At 26.7% G+C, this 25,173-nt stretch overlaps 1 protein-coding gene across 1 annotated transcript in view; it reads right to left on the reverse strand.

The window, feature by feature from the left end:
• Nucleotides 1–25,158, reverse strand: part of LOC147816710 (ras-related protein Rab-34-like) — a 45,710-nt gene extending 20,552 nt beyond the window's left edge. Inside the window, exons 1-8 of the mRNA XM_087150405.1 lie at nt 24,383–25,158; nt 22,203–22,414; nt 20,530–20,593; nt 12,265–12,371; nt 11,397–11,491; nt 10,046–10,111; nt 9,529–9,627; nt 2,136–2,226 (exon numbers count right to left, since the gene is read on the reverse strand). Of these exons, the coding sequence (XP_087006531.1) occupies nt 9,549–9,627; nt 10,046–10,111; nt 11,397–11,491; nt 12,265–12,357 (333 nt within the window). The 5' untranslated portion in view covers nt 12,358–12,371; nt 20,530–20,593; nt 22,203–22,414; nt 24,383–25,158 and the 3' untranslated portion in view covers nt 2,136–2,226; nt 9,529–9,548. The remainder of the gene's footprint in view (nt 1–2,135; nt 2,227–9,528; nt 9,628–10,045; nt 10,112–11,396; nt 11,492–12,264; nt 12,372–20,529; nt 20,594–22,202; nt 22,415–24,382) is intronic.
• Between the last annotated feature and the right edge of the window lie 15 nt (nt 25,159–25,173).

A 25,173-nucleotide genomic window follows, 5' to 3' on the forward strand; every position in this document is an offset into this window, starting at 1 on the left:
TATACACAAAAAAAATTTCAAGCTTAAAATAGTTTTTTAAATAATATGTATCGTCATTGAGAAGGAAGATAAGTAAGAAAATTTGATAAAGACTACAAAAATTGCAGCAATTAAAAGCTTACATATTTTATAGTCATTACTTTATATTTATTAAGAGCTTTATCAATTCAAATTCAGCCAAACACTGCATGGGTATAGATGTGGTCAGATAAATAACCAGTAAGTATGGTATTTATGAATCGGTATTTACCTCTGCCTTGGGGTAGTACCCTAAATCAAGGCTTTTATAACTTTTTGTCATTTTTAAAATATATAACCATCATTTGCCTTGCTTATAGTTCTGGCAATAACATAACATTTTTAATTTCAAAAAATGAACACTAAAAAACATCAATTCCAGGAAAAATATTTCAAAAAACTATAAATACCTAGCAGAGGAGCTTAATTGTCACAATAAAAAGCAATGTAAAAAGGTATTGTGCAGTATCACATAGTAGACTTTATGTTAAGTGATTTACGTGAAAATTGAGCGCTTTTCAAGAAAAAATCATTTTTTTCTAAGACAATGGCAATAACTGGATAAAATAGAAGAAATTTATATGCATAGGGGATGAGTTTAAAATTTCTTAACTGTGTTCATTTCTATTAATTCTATAAATTTAATATTTATATTAAATGACTAAACTAAACTGGAAATTTCTTTTCTAAGTTTTTGTAAAAAAATAACTATGTAACGATTTTATTTGAAATGCTTATTTTAACTTAATTTTAAAATCAGTTGATATTTTAATGAAATTTTTTTTAAAAAAAATCATTTTTTCAAAAAATAAAGTAAACAATTTAATTTTTATATTAGTGAATTATTTTGTCAAATATGAGGAAAACAAATCTTTAAAATACAAGATAATTTAGACAATTAAACAAAAGGTTGACAAATTTGACTGAGTTAAATTTATTAAGATCTTGTATTTAATTTTCAGTTTTATGTGAAATATTGATTATTAATATTGTTCTGAGTTTTTAATTAAATTTACAACATTAAATTTTAATTAAATATGTCTTTAAATTAAACCCTTTTGCGATTTGTAATAAAATACACATTGTAATGGACAATATTAAAAATTGAATGAGTTTTTAAAGATAAGTTTTTCTTCAATGTTTGTTTATAGATGGACAGGGAATATTTTGGAGGGTGGTGGATGTACTTTTTAGGTGGTGTTATGTGATATATATTTATATCAGTATGTAAATATGTGTATGTTGAGTTTTCCTTAAGCTATTTTATAGCCCTTTTTAACCCTTGATCCCTATAAATACACCCTCTTTTCCCTTTCTGTAAAAATAGCCACCATCCCTTAAAAACACTGCCTTTTTATTCATATTCCATTTTTAAGAAAATTAAATCATAATTACACAATGGTAAATTTATCTATGTTCATAGATTTAATTTTCATTACTATTACAAATATTCACTTTGTGAAGTGAGCATTTGAATAAATGAATGCTCTGAAATAGGCTTTGATCCTTTATTTATGGTCTGATCTTTAAGTGTAGTAAATAAATTTTACAGTGTTCAAACAATTTTATTTTGTTAAAGTTTTCAAATTACACGTTTTTGTGTTCTGATATTTTAAGAAATTATATTTATTAAAGACTTTACATGCATAACTAACGAAATAATTTTTTTTAAAAAAATTTGTTAATTATTAGAATTATATGTATCAAATTGAAGTTCATTTAGGTTTAAACACTTAAGATATTCATTTGCATATTTTCTGAATCAAGTAAAAAAAAATTAAATATATAGCAACATGATAAAGAAAACGAAAAAGTAAACCATGACCCACCCCCTCTATAAGTTAACCACTTGTCTAAGTTGACCACTAAAACAATGCCCCACAAGTGGTCAACTTACACAAGTTTTACTGTATATATATATATTAGACTGTTTTCAATTCTTTAAGTTTGTTTTGTTTTTAACATCACTTAAAAATGCTGAAAATTACAATAAAGTTAGAATAAAAATAAATAGAATAGTATTCATAAACTAAATAAGCAAAAAAAAAAAAGTTACGAATTACATTAAAATAAAAGAAATGCAAAAAAACAAACAAAAAAAACTGAAGAATACAAACCTGTTTTTGAAGATACTGGCCAATATTCAGCATTAATTGTGTTTGCTACTTCAATAGCCTCATTTTCTGTCAATTTATAAGCAGAATTCACCTGAAAAAAAATATCAGGTATTAAGAAATCCTAAATATCAAATTTTAACCTAAATCAAATTTCATAGCTAAAAGAGACATTTCGTTATTTAAAAGTAAAACATTAAAACATAAAACCTGAAAATGCTTATAAAAGAAGTTTTGTTTTTTAAATAATTTTTGTACAATGGTTATAACTGTAAAATATAAATTGTAACACAATTTTAATTCTGATACAAAACTGAAACTTTTTATTGTTCTTCTTACTCTTTAGTGGTGTAATGGATTATTGAAACAAAATTGCTATTGATTAATGATTAATTTTTAATAAAGCCAAAATGTTATTGATTGTTATTGTATTGATTGAATTGCTGTTATTGTTATTGATTAATTTTTAATAAAGCCAAATATAATGTACATTAAGCTTAAAAGTGCTACTTGAGTAACTTTTTGCTTTGCTTTTGCATTTGAGATCTTAAAGCTGTTTTATAAAAGCTCATTGTCGCATAATATAAAGGTTTTTTTTGTAAATGTTATTTTTATAGCCACTTTATAAATTATGTGGACACTTTTTCAGAAATTGAAAGTTACACTTTTAATAATATATGCAGTCAAAATATGGCAAACATTACCAGGTTCATATCTAAAATGATGAAAAATTTTAAGAAACAAGTGAAATAAATTAATTTTTAGAACAGTATAAAATATTCATAACAATTACATACTTATTAACCCTAAATAACTAAACATTCATAGCAGACTGCTGACTCCAGACAGTTTTGCGAATTAGTCACCTTGTGGCTACGGGACAACCAAACATGGATGGAGACGGAAAATATAGAATTATAGCTTTGCCTCCAGTGTAAGGCACTTAAACTGTGATTTTATTTATTTTCTTTGGCAAAAGAGCTCCGAAAAAAACCTCTTAAATAATGTGATTTTAAAAGTTAAGCATGCACATACATAACCTTAAACCAAGTGGCAGAGTAACTAAGACAAAATAAATACATAATTAAATTCTGTCAATGTTTCTTAATGTTTGAAAATGCTGCTATGCATCCATTCAAATTATTCAAAAGCAATTTAAATAAATTACCTAAAAGAACTAAATCAACATAAAGAAAACAATATTTTTATATCGTAATACAGAAATCCTATAATAAATACTATTTATCACAAAAATTTTGAGATTAATTTACTAGAATTAATTTTTTTTTTAAACATGAGCCATTATTATTAGTATTACTGCAGTTAATTATATAAAATCGTTCCATGATTATAGAACTGAAAAATAATGTTTCAGGAGTTGTGATGCCTATATAGTAGGGCGTATCGAAAAAATCGAAATTTCTTAGATCTTTTTGCGGTAGTGCGGAAAAGATGTGAACACCCATCATTAAAAATTGTGCGGAATATCAAAACTCTGGGTCAATATCTTCTGTCGCCTCAGTGGGCCGAAAGTTCCGAAAATTTGACCAAAAATCATTAAAATAAAAAAAAAATAAACAAACCCATATTTCGTTTATCGGTTTGAGGTAGTGTTTACTAGTTGCTATTCTGTAACAAATACAACCATAAAAAATTTTAGAATTTTATTTTTATATCTTCTGCCGCCTCATCGCCACAATATTTTGGAAAATGAAGGCAAAAAATTTCAGTTAATAAACTTCTCACTTACCTCATTTTAATGGGAAGAGAGACTTTATTTTACCTCTTAAACATACAAATGACAAAAGCATTACTGTTTGTAATCATTTTTTGTCTCAAATTTTGACATATGTTTTCTGGATTCTAGTGTCGCTCTAATAAATCTATCCATGCTCAGCGGGCCAACTGTTTTTCCCGAAACTGCAATAACTAGTTTCACAATCCGCTCCACTACTTGTGTGTGTGAAGGAACTTTAATAAAGTTCCATCAGTCCATTGGCATACCGTCCCTTATCATCTTTAGAAGTTCTTGAGAACTGATCTCTTTGAGAACGGGTGAACACATAACAAACTTGCCAGTCAATGAGATCTACATAGTCTGTTGCTCCAAAGTTAAGAGCAGGAATAACGAATCTGCGAACACAATTTCCTTCTGGGCTAACTTCCCTTGCCTTACTAATCCACCGAGCTGCAAGGGTCCTAATATGGCATCCCTCATCCATTAACATGGCCAAAAGCATGTTTTCTGGAGCTGCAAAGTAAGCGTTGCGAGAAATAATTGGTTTGATTACGTCACGATACTTTTTAGGCAAGTAGCGAGAGGAATTGATGAAATGCCACAGGTGTCTAGTACTGTTTTTTATGGAATGATGAATCTTTATTCGGAACCATGAAGGTGCGCAGACTCTTAGAATGAATACAACTAAAGTTAGCAACACGTTTGATGGGTCTAATGTAGATGTAGATCAATAGATATGTAGATATACCTCATGTCATACCTCATACCTGATGTAGATATGTAGATATACCTCAGTATTCGATTAGCAGTTGTTAGCCAGTGAACCGAATTCAATGTTCCTGGTTCCCGGTTAGCTAGATCTGAACATTAAAAGCCAAAACTAATGGCGGTGCAAATGCTTAATGAGTATTTCTGATCTGAACTGAGAGTGGTGGGATCAATATCTGGCATCTCGCATTCAATGCTATTAAAAGCAACAATTGAAAGCTTTTCGCATCCTTTGAGGTTCCGTCCAATGTCTCCGGTGTAAGATGTGGGGCCAGATGACTTGCCGTCAATGGACTCAAATAGGTGTCGTAATGGCAACTCATTGAAATGAAGTAAGCAGATAATCCATTGTACTGCTCTCTGAAGTTTCAATTCAAGCCTGCGAATTACACCATTAAACACTTTTGTGTTCACTACGGTGCCGTCACACCCGAGAACGAAAAGGTTACTAAAATCATCCAATAAATCACCTGTATTCGTAAATTCTATTAGGTATATGAGGACTAGATCCACTTACAGGCATAACATGTCCCATGTACGTAAAATCAAGCTCCGATAGAATACAGTAATGAGCTTTTACAATTGTTCTTTGGAACTGCTTGCCCTCGTGTGTTTCTGATGTTAAAGTTTTGTCATGTCGTCTATCAAAATAAAGGCCATATATAGTGGACCGATTTTCATTTGATTTTGAGACAATTTCTTTGTAAATTCTCGATTTTTTTCCTCTATATTTTTTGTCTCTAATGAGGCTGGTATCTGATTGCGATATTAATCTTGCGATATCTTTCATAACACTCCATGCTATAGCAGCCGTTTTTCTGTTGGATACACCATATCTTTGACTGACAAGAACTGTCAAAATAGGGTTCAAAATAAGGCTGTTCTACTTTTTTTGGCAGAGCGCCAAATCCAGTCTGTCTCGATTGTGCAAGCAGTAAACAGTTATACAGAAAAGTACCAAAATGCGTCGAAATTTCCAAAATTAGATGCCGATGAGGCGGCAGAAGATATTAATCTGTAATTCTAAAATTTTTTATAGTTGTTGTTTTTAAAATATTGTAACTTTTAAGTGCTACCTCAAACCGATCAACGAAATCTGTGGTTATGTATTAATTTTTGTATTTTAATCATTTTTAGTCGAATTTTTGGAACTTTAGGCCCATTGAGGCAACAGAAGATATCAACCCAGAGTTTTAAGATTCCGCTAATTTTTTAATAATAGGAATTCACATCTTTTCCGCACTACCGCAGAAAGATTTAAGAAATTACGATTTTTTTCGATACGCCCTACTATATAGGCATTACATATTTCCTAGCATTTAAAGATTTCTCTAATTTCCTAAATTAAATTTTTTTTTTAACATTCTTAATCCAATTTTCATTAAATTAAACTAATTATTTAGTTTTTATTACATTTTTTAAAAAGCAAATATAAAAAATTTATTCTTTTCCTAAAAATCAATACAACGGCTAATTTTTAACGGCTTAAAAAAAACTCTACCATCGTGGCCTGTCAACATTGTTTTTGAAATTGCTCATTGTTCTCGGAGCATTTCATAAGACGTTTTAATAAGTGGCCAGCATTTTCTCCTGAGACACAGTAATGTTGAGTGGTGGTATGTGATGATTTTTCCAAGGAAAAAAGTCTTTTACTTCGAAAATTATTCGACATAGGAATTTATATTAATACTAGGTGGATATGCAATACTAAGGGAAAAAGTATTTTTTTGACATAAAAGGGTTTTAGAGATACCAAAGTTTGCAATATAGAGAGTATACTGTATATGTGTGTGTATATATATATGTAATACAAAAATTATAAATACTTTTGTATTAATAAAACCATTAAAACTCTTTCGTTTTCATAAAATGTCTTTGGTACAGAATAGGTGTAGAAATTCTATTATGGGACTTCAAGGATGAAAACATTGAATTATAATTAGATTTATATTGCAAAGGAGTAGTTATTTTTAGAATCTTGTCCCTCATTCACTTCCATATTAGGAAGCATTAAATGATTGCCGATAATGCGTATAGTTACAAACTATGCACTGACTGAGCCTTTTCACCTCCAAATCTGTAAGTATTTTATGAGAAAGCAATGGTTTTGCATGTCTCTTGCTGATTAACGTGTTCCATAAAAGATCTGCCGGAACCATTCGGAGTTTTGTCCACACCCCCTCCCTTGTAGAGTGTGGATGTGAACTGTTATAACCACCACCCTACCCTTAAATAAACCTTTTTAGAACGTATTATGGCTTACAACTGAATCATTCAAGCTGAATACAACAATGATAACAAGGATGTAGCCTTGTTATTACATATATATATATATATATATATATATATATATATATATATATATATATATATATATATATATATATATATATATATATATATATATATATGTGTATGTATGTAACATAAAAAGCTTTTATTAATCTTTTTATGTTAGTTTCTTTGCTATAAAACAACTCCTACTTTATTACTAAATAATTATTCAAATCGAAATACTTTCTCACACTTTTAAAAGCTACATCATGTTTCTAAATCTATTTTTGGCCCAATTATGCATAAATTTAAATAAAGATCTTTTTTCCCTTTTAAGCCGTGGGAATCACTCGAGCAAGTTTATTAACCAATAGTAATTTCTGAGATTTCCCTCTTTTCCCTAAATAGAGACATTTTAGGATTTTTTGCAAGATTTTCCCTACCAGAAAGACTGTTTGCTGATGGAGTAAACATCACTTCTTCGCTCCCACTCAACTAAGAATGATCAAATAAAAGTTACTCTGATTTAATTAAAATCCTGTGTCTGTTTTCCTGCTCGGTCCGACTACATCATTTTACATATATATATATATATATATATATATATATATATATATATATATATATATATATATATATATATATATATATATATATATATATAAGATTGTTTTTGGCCTAATTTTTTTAATAATAAATCTTACTAAGAAGTAGTATAAGATTTTTAAATTAATTGCTTTCCTCCACAGCTAATCCTTGAAAATTAAATAGCAAAGAGGTAAAAAAAGTTAGCAAAGCTAAAATAAAACACATTTTTCTATATTTCATTCACCTATATTTTTCATTCATTTACAGAGGAACAAGAAGAAATATCTTAAACAAAGTTTAAAATCAAATATATCTATAGATGTTTATAAATATTTTGCTTGGTTACACAAGTTCTTTGGAATCTAAAAATCGGTCTTCCAACAGGAATCTGCTCAGTACACAGTGCTAAAGGCATCAATGAAAGCTCACCTTATTCACTAGACTTGAAGGTAATGGATTTTTCTATTAGACTCATTTTGGAGACCAGGGTAAGCACAGTGATGTTTGAAAACGGGTTAATACTAATATAATTACATAAAATTTTGTACACCTTACAATTAAAAAGGTTGATGATTATTATATAATAAATGATTATAAATAACTATAAATATTTTTTACATAGAATTATTTTCGAGTAAACAAATTTTAAAATTGTTTTTTAAAAAAATGTAACTTGAGAGATATGATAAATTGGGTGAAAAGTATAGGTAATGCACCAAGAAACTCAAATTTTCAATAGCATTCCAGACTGAACTATCGAAATATTATTTTCCAGATTTTCCTAATCAGTAATTTAAAAAAAAGGAATGTATAATAAAAGAAAGCATGATATGATTTTATAACAAAAAACATGGTCTGCACTAGCTTGCATTCATAAGGTTTACCTATTTGAGTTTTTCGGAAAAAAGAATAGATCAAAAGTTATTCAACTGTGTTTGAAAGTATTTTAGAAAAGTTTTACTCTTGGATGAAAATGTTTTGAGATATTGCTATTTAAAGTTTCCAAACCATTTTTATTCATACACACTCAATAATGTAAAAAATAATGTGTGTTTCTTATTTATATTAGTTTCAACTTATACTTTTATGATGTTACAAATAAACAAAACTTTCCAATTATCTAAGAGAAAAAATCTCATTATTTTTGTAATTTAGAAATAAAAATACTTAAAAGTATAAAATAAAGAAATATGGTAAAAATTTATGTATATAATAATAAGTAACTAAAAAAGAACAACTAAATGATGAATCTTCAGTTTAATCCTAAACCAAAATAGCATTACTATCTATGTTCTGTTATCTAAACTAGTACCAAAGCACATAAACCTTCTAACTCATAAACTAGTAACTGAAAGTGCAAGGAACAAATGTGGTCCCATAGCCTATTTTAAACCTCTAGCATTAGCAATAATTCAAAACAATTAATATATATAAAAGACTGTTTTTCTGGCATAATTTTTTTAATAATAAATTTTACTAAGAAGTATAAGGTTTTTAAATTAATTTAATTTTTCTTCAAGTCCTTAAAAATGAAATACAAAAGATGAAAAACATTAACGAAGGTAAACATCCTAACTCATAAACTAGCAACTGAAAGTGTGATGAACAAATGTGGCCCCATTGCCTATTTTAAACCTCTAGCATTAGCGATTTGCATTCTGAAACCGAAAGTAACTACAGGGACTGCTCCTTTATAGTTTGGAAAGGGAAATCACAGCTGCTAAAAAAAAGCATCATCTTTGTAAAGATGACACTTTCAGCTTGATTTCAAACTGAGGAAGAGAGAACAAATGGGTTAAGCTGTTTCATTGAAATCACTCAATTATCGCCATTATTTCTGAGCATTAGTTCTATGTTTATTTTAAATTTAGATATGAATTAAACAAAATTGATCACTCCTGATTATACAATATAGTGAGCTTAGTGCAAACACTTACTACTAATAATTATTATCTAAAAGATAAACAGCTGAATAATTAAAGGTTAAACAATAAAAAGATTAAAAATTATTTAAGATAATAAACTCACAGTTGCAATATGTAAGGAACTCATATATAAAAATTTTCTGCTTCAAAATCTACCCTAATAGTTGCCTTGTAGTTTGTATCAAACGCTTGTAGACAAAACCTTAAAATGAATAAAAAAATTATGAATAAATCATGAGTAATAGTGAACACACTAATAAGCAATTGAACAATCGAAAAAAATTTATTTTGTGCTATAGAAGTATTTTTAGAATTGTCTCTAAATAGGAACATCGATAGGTTAAAAACTTCTGACACTTCACATTTATAACAGAAACATAAAAAAAAAAGAAAAACAGATATATAAAAGCAAAACTTTTGACAAAAAAAGGAAAAAAAAAAAACAGGGATAGATTAAAACTAATAAGCAATAGGTACATTAAAAATAATTTTTTTTCTGCTTTCAATGCATTACTCTAAAAAGGATCATTAATAAGATCATTTTCTGATACTCTGCATTTATAACAGCAACATAAAAAAAGAAAAACATATATATAAAAAAAAAGCATGACTTTAATTACTGCCGGACAAGACAAGTTTTCCCAACAGCAACATCTCCAACAACAATGACTTTTGTCAGCCTGAGCCTATAAAAATGCAAATATAGTCAATGTTTTTTGAAAACACAAATATTGATAATTGAAGTTACATTTAATATGCAAACTGGAAAAAAGTCACATTTTCCCTGACTATAATTATTTCAATTACAGTAGAGCCTTGATTATCACTAAAAAGTCTTCGATTTGAATACTTCTGTTAATCAAAATTGATTTTGAAGTGTTTTTTTTTCATGCATATTTATTTCTTTTCCTATTTAAATTCCAATGCCCTTTTATGGAATTAAAAATAGATGTTTTATTATTCGGTGATATTAAAAATAAGAATTGTTAAATACTCAAAAAAGATATATTTATTAATTGTATTTCCTTATAATTAAGAAGTTGTATGAACATTATAAATAAATGAAATGAACATTGAATCAATGACATCAGCTAAGAATTCAAAATTAGATATTGCTACAATAAATATACAAACTTTACTTTCTAAAATATTTTGAAAAAGGTATTGTAACTTAAAAAAAAGATCTTGAGGGAAATTCCAAACCTGAAATACTGAGTTCTGGTGAAAAATAGGGCTCTGAGAATTTAATGCACCCTGGGACAATGTTAAATCAGTTAAAGAATGCTCCCTCGATAATATGATTATTTCCATTGGGTACTTGCACTACAAGAAGATCTCCCATACCCACACATGTGACCCATGATGTCAACTAATCTTTATCAGCAAAATGGCGTATTAAAGTTGAGCCAAGTTTCTCTACATAAGTTAGAATGCTAATTAACAATAAGTTAATTTAATACAGAGTGTACATCGAATCAGCTGAAATATAATTCTTTTTCGTCCACTTCTTTTACTTAACTTAGATTTATAAAATGTTTTTGTGCTTTATCGTAACCATGATATATTTTTTGTTTTTTTGTACCTGGCAACTTTTATCAATAATTAGTTTATGTTCCACATGGCTTCGGACCTGTCTCTGCTGTTAAGTCTCTGTGTAAATATATGGTGAAAGAATCAACAACCAATCAAGATTGAGATACCCACACTACGCCACTTGCAGGTATCCCTCTGTCTGATGTAACAAACTTACTTCAGACATTAGAGGTCTTACTTTATTTGAATTAATTCATAGTAAGCAAAAAATGATTAGTTCAGTATAAAGTAATATATATTTTAGAGTAGAACTTAAAAAACAAAACATGATTTAAATCTTCATAGAAAAGCCATAGGCAACTCTCTTACAATTATTCTATTAAAATTACTTTAATAAGAAAAATACCATAAAAACAAGAGAGAGAGAAATAATCTTACATTTCACATATTGAAACATTTATTTTATGGCAAGCACTGTGAATCCGGTTGGAAAAGTTCATTTCTCCATGTGGTGAACAATCATAATTGTATGGCTAAAAAGCAACAAGTAAAATTTTAAAACAATCAATAAATAACAATGACATGTTTTTGTGAATCAAGTCACAATTAACAACTAATATGAAAAGTTGCTGAAAATTATTTTATTATTAAGTTTTTACTACATATAATACAGTGGTCTCTTGAGTCATTATAAGGGAGGAAGCAAACATGGCATTTTTGTCAAGCCTCTGCAGCTAATGACATCTATAAAATAATTCTTTTTTAATAATAATGAAATTTGGATTTTTAATTTATTTTTGTGAATAAAAATTTGAAATATTTGTTTTCTATTTCAATTAAAGGGATAGATCTAATAATCTAAGCCTAACTGCTGAAAGCAGTGGTCTCGACCCTAGATTCATAAAAATTGCAATATAAGATAGATCAAAATACTTTTATATGCTTATTTAAGTTAAAAAAGTTCTCACTTGTAAAGATATATAAATAAATGATCTCCAAAGATTTCTAGTGATGGCCTCTTAATATGAGACTCCAACTATGCATTTTTTAAATAACAGCAGTTACAATTATCTCCATAGATTTCAATGGTAAGCTACATCAAAAAGTAATACTGTTATAGGTGTTCTCCTAAATTATGGAATGAAGGATTCAGGAATGAGTCCTCATTCAAGAATTCTTTAGGAAATTCATTCATCCATACTCATTCGAAAATTTCAACCATCTCTCTTCAAGAATATTGAAATTTTTTTAATCATTGTTTCATGCAGCATAAATCTCTATAAAATATGCCCACAATTTTGTTTACCCTAGGAAATTCTGTAATTGTTCTTTCATCAACACTTTTTCTTAAATGAACTTCATAGAAGGTATTCTGATCATTTTTTGTATTTTTATCCATATGAAGATTTCAACCTAAAATGAAAAATAAAATTTTTGATAACAATTTATTACTTAATAAAGATATTTAGTACATTCATTTCTTATTAGTCTTTACATCACATTAAATCAACCATTGGATAAAATGTTAGGTATTTGTGCTGTTTAGTTTTGGCTCATAGGTAGAGGAGAATGGAAGAAAATTACCAAGATTCACTCTTCGCACTATTTGTTTCCAAGTTAAGTATTTCTGGAAATTTTTCACAGCATTATAATTTTTAAATAATTAAAACTTGAAAACTATTTACCATAGAGAGGTAAATTTTTAATATAATTTTACAAAATATATAATAGCTTAATTATTAAAAAAAAAAATTTAAATGTTAGGAACTTCTGAAGCTATAAGAGTGAACTAGAGGACAAAAAATATAGCTTTGAAGGTGTAATAGATTTTAAGATACAGCTTTTTAAAAAATATAAACATTAAAGAAATTTTGAAAAATGCATTACTTGAAAACAAATGGTGCAAAAAATCTGGTATTTTCATGCCAGAAGCAGCTTTTTACAGGTGCAGATAATTGACATAAACTTCTAATAATCTATGAACAAAAATTATACAACCACATTCATGGTTTGTTTCTAAGACACAACATAAATTTAAATAATAAAATAACATGTAACCCAAAAAACATTAGAACAACTTATAAAGAGAGACTACAATTTGACTCTCATCATGTCATTTTTGTAAACAACAGTAAAACAGAAACAAAATTTTGAAAAGACGTTATTCAAAAAATACTCATTTAAAAATAAATATTAAGATGGAAATTGTAATACACAATTCCACTATCATTATAGTAGTTATTTTTTTAAATGCACGTAAAATGTAAATAAAATTTAGAAAGAAAGATATGCAAAAGATAAAATGAAAAATGTCACTGAACGATTGTGATTTTTTAAAAAATCGATACTGAAACTAAATTATATAGAACAAAAAAAAAACATGTACCATAAAAAATTAGAATAAAAACTTATCAAAGATGGGCTACACTTTCTCTATTATAATCAATTTTGTAAACATATGTAAATTATGAAAGGGTGTATTAAGTACGAATTGTCGGCTAATGACTAAGATTCTTAAAATAGTAAATTTTTTAGCTATCTTTTTCAACAACTTACATAAGTTAATTTAAACACAGTTTTAATTTAAGATAAGCTCATAGAAAAGAACTTTTTGTGGTCTTTTGTTTATCAACAAAAGTGATAGGGGTTAAAGTAGAGTTGTATTAGTTCTGTTTATAACAATAGTACAGAATAAATTTAGAAAGTTATTGAATTAAGGCTCTGAAGGAGTAAATAAAAAATCAATTTTTTATTGTCAGAGTGATCAAACATTAGTCGATGCAAAAAAATAATAAGTTTTGAATCACTTCACTGGAAACGTGAAAAAATGACTCATTTTATCTGCTCACTGTGCCGTTGACTAAGATTGTTTGTTTATGTTTTGCTTTCAAAAATGAATTTTTTTATTAGTCTTTGTAGTTCCTGTTTCCGTAGTTAATGTATTGTTCAATTGAGAAATGACTCATAAATTATGGCAGATGCTAAATTTTTTTAATAAAAAGGCGAAGTTTTATTTCGTAAACAGTCAAAGTATAATTTTTTATTGAAATTTAGGTTTTTATCGAAAAGTAGAAAATATGTAGAAAAAGCTCAACATTTGGTAATTTAAATGATACTTATGCTGATGAAAATCCATATTAAATTATTCCCATATGCATACATAGTGCTTTGATAACAATGTGTTCTATTTAAAATTTTGACATTGGGAATGATACAAATTCATACTATGTGTAGAACATACTTATATTTTTTTGAAATTATCCCCACAATTATAACGCTATTGGTTTAGAAATATTTTGCATACAGAAATATTGACATACTCTCTCATACGATATTAAATTTGTTAACTGAATTTTTTTTTAAATGCGAATTGCAAAGGGGAGAATTATTCTTTTTTGAGGACAGTCTAAAGTGAAAATATCAATAACATAGATGATACAATTAAACTTCAATATTTAGATAAGTCAACGATCTACAACTAGTAAATAGTTTTGATTCTGAAGGAAATAGTTAGATTTTATTTTGATTGATCTGATCTATTAATTTAAATCAAGCGTTCATGTCCTTTTTCACTTACAAACTTAAAATGAATGAAAAGTGAAGTTCATATTGATTGCTAACTATATTTACAATTTGACTAAATTGTCTTCTCTATGCTTTTGATCCTAAAAAAAAAAAAAAAAAACGCAATTCTGTTTTTTTTTTTTTTTTTTTTTTTCTTTCCAGATGATTCCTGTACCTATGTTTGTTGATTTCTGGGCATTATCCTGCAAGAAATAATGATAATAAAAAAAACACTATTGAAAGGCTTCTAAGGCAAGCTTCCAAATGTTTTATTTAGTTTTTAAGAATATTTTTACGAGTTTAAAATCCTTTTGGGGAGCTGGCAGTTCTAGTGACATGGTGTGAACAGGTATCACCATGAAAAAATATGTCCCCCTTTTTTATACCTATTCAGATATTACAGAATGAAACCAGCATCACGAAACATATTTTATTATTAATTGAAATGTGTGCAGAACATTCGAAATTAAAGTAGCAAAACACAAAATTAAATTAGTTATTTTTTATTCTGAAGTATGATTTACATAAAACCCCTTTATTTCTCATTTTATTGGATAGGAATAACACTACTGTGACTAGATTTAGTTACAAATCTTAACGTTTTATGAGTTAATATCTTTTTTGAATTGTTTTTTTTTTTGAATTTCTTAATGAGTTTTAACTTTTTATGAGTTATATAATTTGAAAAATGAGAAAAGACACTCATTTTCCATATTGATATATTTTTATTTTATTGGTGAAAGGCAATTTTTGTTTTAATATAAAAATAATAAAACCACATCTAACTCAAAATGTTAACTTTACAACTGAAATAATAACTTACATAAAACATTTATTTATTAAAAAACTTTTTAGAACTTATTATTTTAAAATTTTTTATTACCTAATATTTTACAAAAATAAAATATGCTTTGTTTATCTAGTTTAAAATGTTCTTTTCAAATCTGATGAACTGCCAGAAGTTATATATAAATTGACAGTGTTCATATACATTAAATTCTAACACGGAATATTTTTTACTTCTAGTATGGTGTCTGATTTCTTCTATCCCAATACTGGTGGGGTAGAGAGTCATATTTACCAACTTGCTCAGTGTCTTATTAAAAAAGGTCACAAAGTCAATGTAATTACTCATGCTTATGGAAATCGTAAAGGAATAAGATATTTAACCAATGGATTGATTAAAAGTATGTTTATAAGTAATTTTTAAATTTTACATATTATTAAAATAATATTATCAAAATTATATTATTAAAATAATGTTATTAATATTATTTTAGTAATAATATTTTAATATTATTAATAATATTTGTAAAATGCATAACAACTTTTGTAATTTTTTTCCCTCAGGCACAGCAATATCAAACTTTTTTTTTTGTTGCAAATTCCTAAGAAATGTTGTATATTGCCTAATTTTAATTATTCATCAGAGGAGGTTTCCTTTTTTTAAATTAAATAAATTGCAAATAATTTATTATGCATCTGATTTTATTTTAATAGTTTTGGCATTTTATATGTTCGTGTAGCTTTAAAAATACATTTTATATTCTTTTAATCCTTTTTTTTTATTTTTAAAAATTGATGTCAGTTTCAATTCGGGTTCCCTATTAATTTTTGGATTTCAAACTTTGTTTTTCAGCTTGAATTCATATTCAGCACTATATGGTATAAATTTTTGCTTGTAGTATATTATTTATAATTCGTTTTTAGTTAACAAATTCACTTGCAAAGTAATTTTGATTCTCTTGCAAGTTATTGGTTGCTCCCAACTCAAAATTTTCTGTTTTACCTTCAACAACTTAAAATTTTTTAAAATTAATTTAAATAATATATAACTAAAAAAATCTTTAATAGTTTAGAGTTAGTTTAATGTCAGGGAAAAAAATTAGTTGCATTTTTAAGTGTTTTATATTGAATTTAAATTTGCTTAGTTTTCTATATTAATAATCACCGTACATTTCACACCAAAAATATTAAGTTCTAATATTATTTTAAAAATTCATTATTGTTTATTATATTATTTTACAAGTTTATATAAATCTTAGGACAGTTTTCCTTAATTTAAAGTTTACAGTGCATTTTTTTATTTTAAAAAAAGAAAAAAAAACAATTGGTAGAATGCAAAATAAAAAAAATTTACTATAAACTTTCAATTTTTTAATTGAAATATTCAATTATCAATCCCTATATCAATTTATGTTATTGTTTATTTATAATTGTCTTGAAACATAACAAATAAATTGCTGTAACTTGTGCGCTAAATATAATCGGGTTTTATTTTTTTTTAAAAGTAATTATGCACTTATAGATACTTAATTCAATTATTAATTGCACACATTGCTTTACATTTTTTTAGGTTTATTATATGCCTGTATGGGTGGTGTACAATCAGTGCACACTACCGACATTATTTACCACCTTCTCTGTCATCCGTTTTATCCTTGTTAGAGAAAAATTTCTATTGTACGTGGACATTCAGTAAGATACTTTTCCCCCTTACTTTTGCTGTTAAGGCTCCTCAAAAAATTGTGTAAAAAATTCCTAAAATTGTATGATTTGCCAACTTTGTTGCCAAATTCCAAAAAATTAATAAATTAACTATTACTGAATGTACTAATGCTTATCATTTATTTATTTACCTTGGCTCTAGTGTAGGGTCTGGAAATCCTTGAATTGTACAATTTTTGCTAAAAACCCTGTTTTTGGTTACCATGATATTCTTTGCTCTTTCAGGTTACCACAATTTTTTTTCATTACCAGATTGGTTCTTGGTTTATTTTCATGTATATTAATTTAATTTATTTTCATATATATTAATTTAAATTTTAAAATTCCATTTTCTTTTATCATTCGTTACTCGCTTGTTAGAGTCGGGAACCCCTTGGGTTAGAAAAAAATGTCAATTGTAAAATTTTGATGAATCCCTGTTTCTGATTATGTGTATTAATTTTTAATACCTTGGCATCAAAAAAATTGCCAAAAATGAGAGGTACCCCCCATTGTAAACTATTACCTTAATATTTTTAACTAATGTTTATGTTTCAATATGTATTATACTAAAGTAATACATTCTAAGGAATGAAAATTATTATGCAATAGTATTGCAGTTTATTTATTTAAAGATATCTTATAATCAATTAAGGTATACGAAGAAAAGGAGATAATAGTAAATGAATTAAACTACAATGCTATAATAACAGCATAATTTTTTTAACAGGGTGTTTAGCCAGATATTTCAACAAAAAATAAGTACCTTTTATATACTTTTTAAGCACTCTAATTAGGATCTGTGCAGTAATAAAAATATTTTTTTTTCTATTGCTTAAAGTTCTTACTTTATAAACATAATAAAATTCAAAAGAATCAAAATTAATTTATAAAATTCAAAATCGTTATAATAAAATTCACAATCAATAAAATTCAAGAACATTTTTAAAAAAATTACACAATCAGGATAAAGTAACTAGTTTCTGATAAATATTGCAGAGAAAAATGTGCCCCTTTTTTGTAATTTAGAACGAGAATCGACAAGGCAAAGAAAAGAAAAATCTCATTTTAAAATATAGAAAATTATGCACTTTTTACAAACCCGAAGTAAAAAAAAAACACCTTTAAGGGCGTTTAAAAAACGCAAACAAAAAAATAAGCAACTTTAAGCACTTTTTAAAAATGCTACACATCCTGTCAAACATGAACTATTTTTTTATTCCCTGCCAAATTGAATACGTACGTAATACTTTAAAGTACTTTTAACATGAAATATCTTTTAAGGGGCACTTAAATTTCATTGAATTTGGAAAAAAATGTACTTTAAATGTGAACAAAAAATTCAGTTCCCCTTGAACAGGTAAGAAAACTACTTTGTTATAGAGTTATTAATTACAGCAATTAAATTAATGAGTTGTATGAATTAAATCTGTTGAGAGAGCATTGTTGTTGAGAATTACAGGAAACAAGCCTTTTGTACTCTAATGTGAAGAGTTTTCTTCTATCTCATGAGTGAGAAAGTAAAGAAGCATGCTTTCTTGTGAAACCCATATTGATCCTTTGTTCAATATGAATAGTTATTTCTCCACCACTCTCATTGGCTGCTCCAAGAAATTGATATTACTGAACTGCAGATAAATATGTGTGGAGCTAAGATTTTTCTTGAATTTCACTAACGAATATTTTCTTTTACTTTCCTCTGAACAAATGAATGAAACAAAATTGTTTTTTTTTTTGTTTTTGTTTTTTGTAATGAAAAATGAAAGCTTGAATCATTTTTTTTTGGATACAGTTGATAAGTTAGAAGACTTTTGGAAAGCGTGTGTCAATAAGAAACCAAAACAAGATATAACCAATTATCTTGTTAGTAATCCTCTCTAACTTTTGCAATGAATAAATTTTTCTCAAATAGTTACTTTTAACCCACTGATGGCTCTGCACAAAAAAAGTTGGCTTTGAACCTGCAGTCTTCTCCACATAGCAAAACGGGTTTTTCCATGTTAATAGATAGGGGAATAGTGCACAGGTGAGAAACATTCTTCTAATTTTACCCATTTGCTAAACAGCCAGTAGCATTAGTAATTTTTTATTTGCTTCAACAGATTTTTAAAAAAAAACAAAAAAAGATAGAGCACCTGAAGTAAGAACATTTTTTAATTAAATTCATCTGAATTAAAATATTTTAGCTTCCTTTATAACTTTATTTTACTTTTTGAAGTAATTGGCTGTATTTATTATGAGATTTAAAGAAATTATTTAATATAAAGCGGAAATAAAAACTAGATATATATTATAGTACAATTATAATTATATGTTTCACACATAAATAAATATGAAATCAAATATATATTAACTTACATATTTATAATGGGGATATAACAAAAAGCTTTTTTTACTACAAAAAACTAGTTTTACAGATGCTTTTATTATGACAAGGCAATTAGGAGGGTTTATACTAGACTTTAATCTTCACTTTTCTTGAAAATACAGTAATTGGAAAACTGAAATGTTAAGCATTAAAATTTTCTTTCAAAAATTACAATCAATTTTCAGTTTTTCTATTCTGCTTTTGTGTATAATCTTTGTTTTTTATATGTGTTTTTATAATAGCGCTGCATTCTTTAAAAAGTTTCTGACAGACATTACCTCTTTTAATGTTTTATGCATATTTTTTTTTTTTTTTTTTTTGCAGAAAATATTACTTTTAACATTAAAGTTTTGTTTTAAGAATTAAGAGAATATTCTTTTTTATTCACCTTTACAGCTTTAGCTTTTTTTTCTCAATAGCAGTTCATTTTTTTTTTATCTTAAATATTTCTAATTATCTTAGTATCTAATTATCTTTACTAACTTAAACATTTCTATTAAAACTTTTTCCCTTTTACCCCATATCAATTATACAGCTAAGTTTCGATTATTTTTCAATAATGACTAAACTTATTCCAATATAAAAAATATTTATTCATGTTTTTTAATTTAAAAAAAAAAGTTTTGCTATTCGGTCAATTTTCTTTGGCCAAATATTTGGCTATTTCACTATTCGATACATTTCTATTTCATAATAGAGATTTAAGACAAGAAAATGCAAATCAATAACAGATATAGATGTTAGAAAACATGTATTGTATGATTTTCTTAAAAATAATTTCTGAATTGATAATGTGAACTACTTTCAGCATGAACAAATTTTCTGTCTCCCTTCGAGGTGACATTAAACAAGGTTTGACTGTATGTACATAAAATTTGAGAATAGAAGAAAATAGAGCTACAAGTATGCTACGAAGCATAGTAAATAACAGTTTTCTTCTTTCTTTTTTTAAAATTTGTGATAAGTTAATTCATACTGAGAAGCAATGCATAGCTGAATAAAATTTTGATACAGTGTTAACTTTAACGTGTGCCAAATAAATATTTATCTAGTATTTCTTTTGAATTATAAGCATAAACACTACACATAAATTTATGGACATCAATACAAAATTTAGATAACATAACACTTATGCATTAAATTCTTGTTTACCTATTTTAAAATGGATAGCACATTGAAGATCTCCTACATTTATCCAACCACTTCTTTTTTCAATCTAAAATATGATCACAGTTTTGTTAAGTAAATTGTTTTCATTAACTATAAAAAAAAGAATGGATAAAAAATTAACTTCTTAAAATATTAACTTAAATAAAAAAAACTCATTTTAGTAATTTTTTTGTGTGGCTTTAATGCTTTTGTAATGAACTTGGGGCTTTTCATTAAGCATAACAATAACTTTTAAATAATTTACCACTAATATAGCAGCCACTAGTAAAAATGGTCTAAAATACATTTTTTTAGACCTAAATAAATCTAAATAATCAAAAATACAAAGTTAGGTATAGGTGTAAAATAAAAAATTATTAACTTAGTCCTAACTCTATACTATAGACAAACAGCACGTAGTGAGCAGTTATGCAAAATTTCAATAAGGTAAGGCAAACAAATATTTAAAATATCACACTTACCAATAGAGAAAATAACAAAACAGGTTTTTAGCTGCAGTAACTGCACTTATATTTAAAAAAGAATGAAACGGGGAAGAGAAGTGTAAAGGAATGTAAACAAAAATTGCTGATGAGTTAAGAAAAAGTATTGAATACAGTTATCATTCAATATCAGTTTAAATCACTGACTCATTAACCTTTACTATTGAGAAAATAGCTGCAGCCAAATTTAAAAAAATAAACTAAAAAATAAATTAAATTCCTAAAATATTTAATGAGATAAACACATTTAAAAAATATTCATCATTTATTAAATCAAACAAAAAAGTGGTGCTAAAATATCGAAATAAGGAGTAAAATAAAAACCAGTCTGTGTTTTTTTTTAATTTTATTTAGACACAATAAAAATAATGGGTACATTTAATTAAATTTGTTAACTAGCTATATTCTCAAGATTTTAATGTCAAAGATAAATTTGACATCAATTCCAATTTAACTCTGAATGAAATAATAAAAGTTATAAAAACTTTTACAAGCCTTAAAAGAGCTGACTCTTTAAAATGCTGCTTATAAAATAACAAAATCTTTAAAAAAAAATTGAAGCTATTTTTTTAATAATATATGACATTTAAATTAAAACCATTAAAATTAAAAATACAGAAATTAATTTAGCCACAGTAGTATTTGTAAAGTTTAATATTGAAACCTTTTTTTTTTATTTAAATGTAGAATACCAGTTAATAAAATTAGCCACTTAATACAATCAAACTTCCTAAGAATGAATGATGCTTTATTAAGTGACAGGCACTGTATATTATTAAAAGACAAGTCTTGCTGCAGCTCCCCATAAGAAAATGGGTTTTTAAAACTTTTATAACTTCTTCTCTCACTAGGACAAAAAAAAAGTTTGGGAGAGATAAAAACGAATTTGTATTTAATATTGAAATCTGAAATTTAATGATTTACTTATAATAAGCTTAAAAGTATATTTGGTTACCGTTAATAATAAAAAATAAATGAAATCAAATAAAAATTAATTACATTGATTAAAATCAAAAACTGAATCATAAAACATGCATAAAAGCTATTTCAGTTTCCCTATAAGCTAATAAAAAATAATTCATTAATAACTAAAATATAACTGTAAGGAATATATAAAAAACAATCCTGAACTTGAATATGTGTTAAACTGATAATACAATAGCTAATACTCACTCCATCAGTTCTTAATATTTTGCTCCTCAGCCATGAGAGGTAATATACGCGTACTCTACATTTTTCGCCAGACACTGTGACAAGAATATTTTGGCCATCTAGGACTTCCATTTGCCGAAATTTTCTCCTCGATATTAACTGATACACCTTACCTAGACCACTACGGTCAAGAAGCATGAGTCCATTCTCTGTACCAATCAGTAGATTTACTCCTAAGTAACAACAGTTTATATTAAAAAAAACAATAAAATAAATTTTAGCTACAAAATTAAGTTCAAAAAGAAATTAATATAAAAAATGATAATTCCAAGCAACAGTGTGATAAAATATTGCTATCAGCAATGTAAAAATTCCACCTAATGCTTAAGTCACAGTTAGTAGCACAAACAAATAAATAAGTAAATTACACAATGCAATGAGTTTAAACCAGCTTTTAATCTATTTTAATAAATGTTAACCTGCTTTAATTCCAATTAAAATCAGCAAATTACTAATGAATTTTTTTCTACAAAATCTATTATACATAATTCTCTTACGTGGCTCCCAAATTTTGGCTGTATTTCTTTTCCGCCGGTGGCATCGTTTGCTTTGTTTTGAAAACACCAAAGCATTCTGGCTTTTAATGATGTGTTTCTGATCTAATATATATAATTCTCTTACGTGGCTCCCAAATTTTGGCTGAAGTTCTTTGTACAACTAAATAAGATTCTTTTCACAACGGTTAAATATTTACTTTATTTTCTTCATTCATAGAGAAAACAGTCGGCAAAGAATTCTGATAGGTTAAAAAACATTTCGCTAAAAAAATAACGAATTCTAAAAGAAATAAAAATAAACAACTTAAAAAATAAAAATGCTGTTGCCAGCCATAGAATTTTTTGAAAGTTAACTTAGCAACATAAATCAAAATGACATAGAAGCGCAACTAGATCAAAATTATGATACCTAAGCGCTTGACGTAACAAATCCTTCAATTCTAAAAGTGTTGTATCGCCAAATACCCAAATTAACAATTGTGTCCTTAAAGAAATTCTATAAAAAGTTTTAAATAAACAACCCACTTCTACAACTGCTTCTTGAAGAACTTGGCTCATTGATTAAAAATATTGTTTTAATTTTACAGTACTAATTTTACTTCTACTATGCTATTGCTATGACCCTCTTTCATTACATTTTACAACATCATGCTAAATTTGAGGATTTTTGTGGTTGAATACTGACATTTAGAAATGTGTACATAAAAAAATAATATTTAGAGGTTAAGAGTTGCCTCAGAAAAATTTGAATTGTTGACATTGAACTTAACAATGGAAACAATCGTTTTTGTGAAAAATTGAATTGTACTGTTGACATCAAAACTAAAAATATTGTGTTTCAACTTAACAATACTACCTTAATTTATACTTAAGAATTGCCTCGGAGAAATTTGAATTGTTAGAAATGATTTAAACAAAAAGTTTTATTTTAACTGACAAATACTATATTATAATTTTAACTTTTTCTATGACTATACTCATTTTCTTACTCTTTTCTGTGTTTTTTATACATTTTATTTTTTTGTGATAAAATAAAAAACTTATAGTTGTTCTGCTTCTGAACACTGATGAAAACACAAAATGATGGGCTTCATCAACAATCAAAAATATATACATTTATTTTACAAATTCCATATTATTAAGGTGGCGCCTTTCAGAGAATTAAAAATACAAAATTATCTTCATCAAAGCCGATGCTTTACACCCGGCGTTCAGTGGCAGACTACTATTTCATATTGTTTTACAACACATGGCTTTAGCCCTCTGGTGGGAAAGACTTTAAAACAAAACTTACAACAGTTACTTTTCTCAACAACTGAAATTTAGAATAGTGTGATTAAGAAAAATATGTGAACTGTTTGCAATTTCAAATTAATATTGAAATGTACAGGTTTAGAATTTTCTACAGTGAAAAGTTTTCGGAACTTCAGTATTAAAAAAAGTATACAAAAACTAGACGTTAAGAACGTATCCAATGAGCGAGCAAAGCGAGCATTGGATTGCGAATCTACCTTAGTAAATTTCTTGTTTACTTTGGTACAGAATAACAAATTACTTATTTATCACTTCAAAAGAAAGGAGAACATTTAGAATAAATTTGAAACTAAAACTAGCTCAAAAATAACAAGTGCAGAATCCACCTACAAAAAACAAAAATCCATAAGTTTTTCGATCTGATGATATCCATGTACAATTTTTGTACACATACTTTTTACTACAGACTCCTCCTTAAAAGTAATCAAATAGTAAGTATGACGTTTTAAATTAAAACGGCTACTCGAAATAATAATATATTAAATTTAATAATAAATTGAAAACGCTTAAAACTAATTTCGTTGGACTTAATTGACGTGTTTACATAATTGCATAAACATGCAAAAAAATTAAATTCATTGGGGCAATAATAATTCAACTTTAACAATTCATCCACAACGAACATCTAGCAGAACAGACACAAGGGCTTTCACACCAGTTACGATTCATTCAAAAGGCACATTCAACAGAACTTCCACACAAATTAACATTAACAGGGCAATTACAATTCAGTTAAATTTATTCATTCACAAGGCACATTCAACAAATCAATCAAAAGATGCAGCCAAATAATATGCAAATATGTAACTAAGTCAACTCATGTGAAGAATTTAGTGCCTTAAACAATATTATTTATATAAAAATTACAATAAATGTCGTCAATATGCCTAAATACTCGAGCATGAGAACTTTCATTAGTTAACCAGAAATACAAGTAGCCGTGAATTTAAAAAAGATTGTGCACCCTGAAATAGGTAGATACTATTAAAAAAAATGCATTTCTATTTTAATTGAATTCTTTAATTTAAAAATCCAAACTAATAGCAAATTTAAATGGTAAAAATAAAGTATTGGTTTAAAACCAATTTCCAAAGATTTTTCGAAACTATTTTTACGCTTTT

Source organism: Parasteatoda tepidariorum, chromosome 1 (genome assembly GCF_982258835.1).
Source record: "Parasteatoda tepidariorum strain Cologne lab strain chromosome 1, Ptep-v5.0, whole genome shotgun sequence".
In the NCBI taxonomy this organism is placed as follows: Eukaryota; Metazoa; Arthropoda; class Arachnida; order Araneae; family Theridiidae; genus Parasteatoda; species Parasteatoda tepidariorum.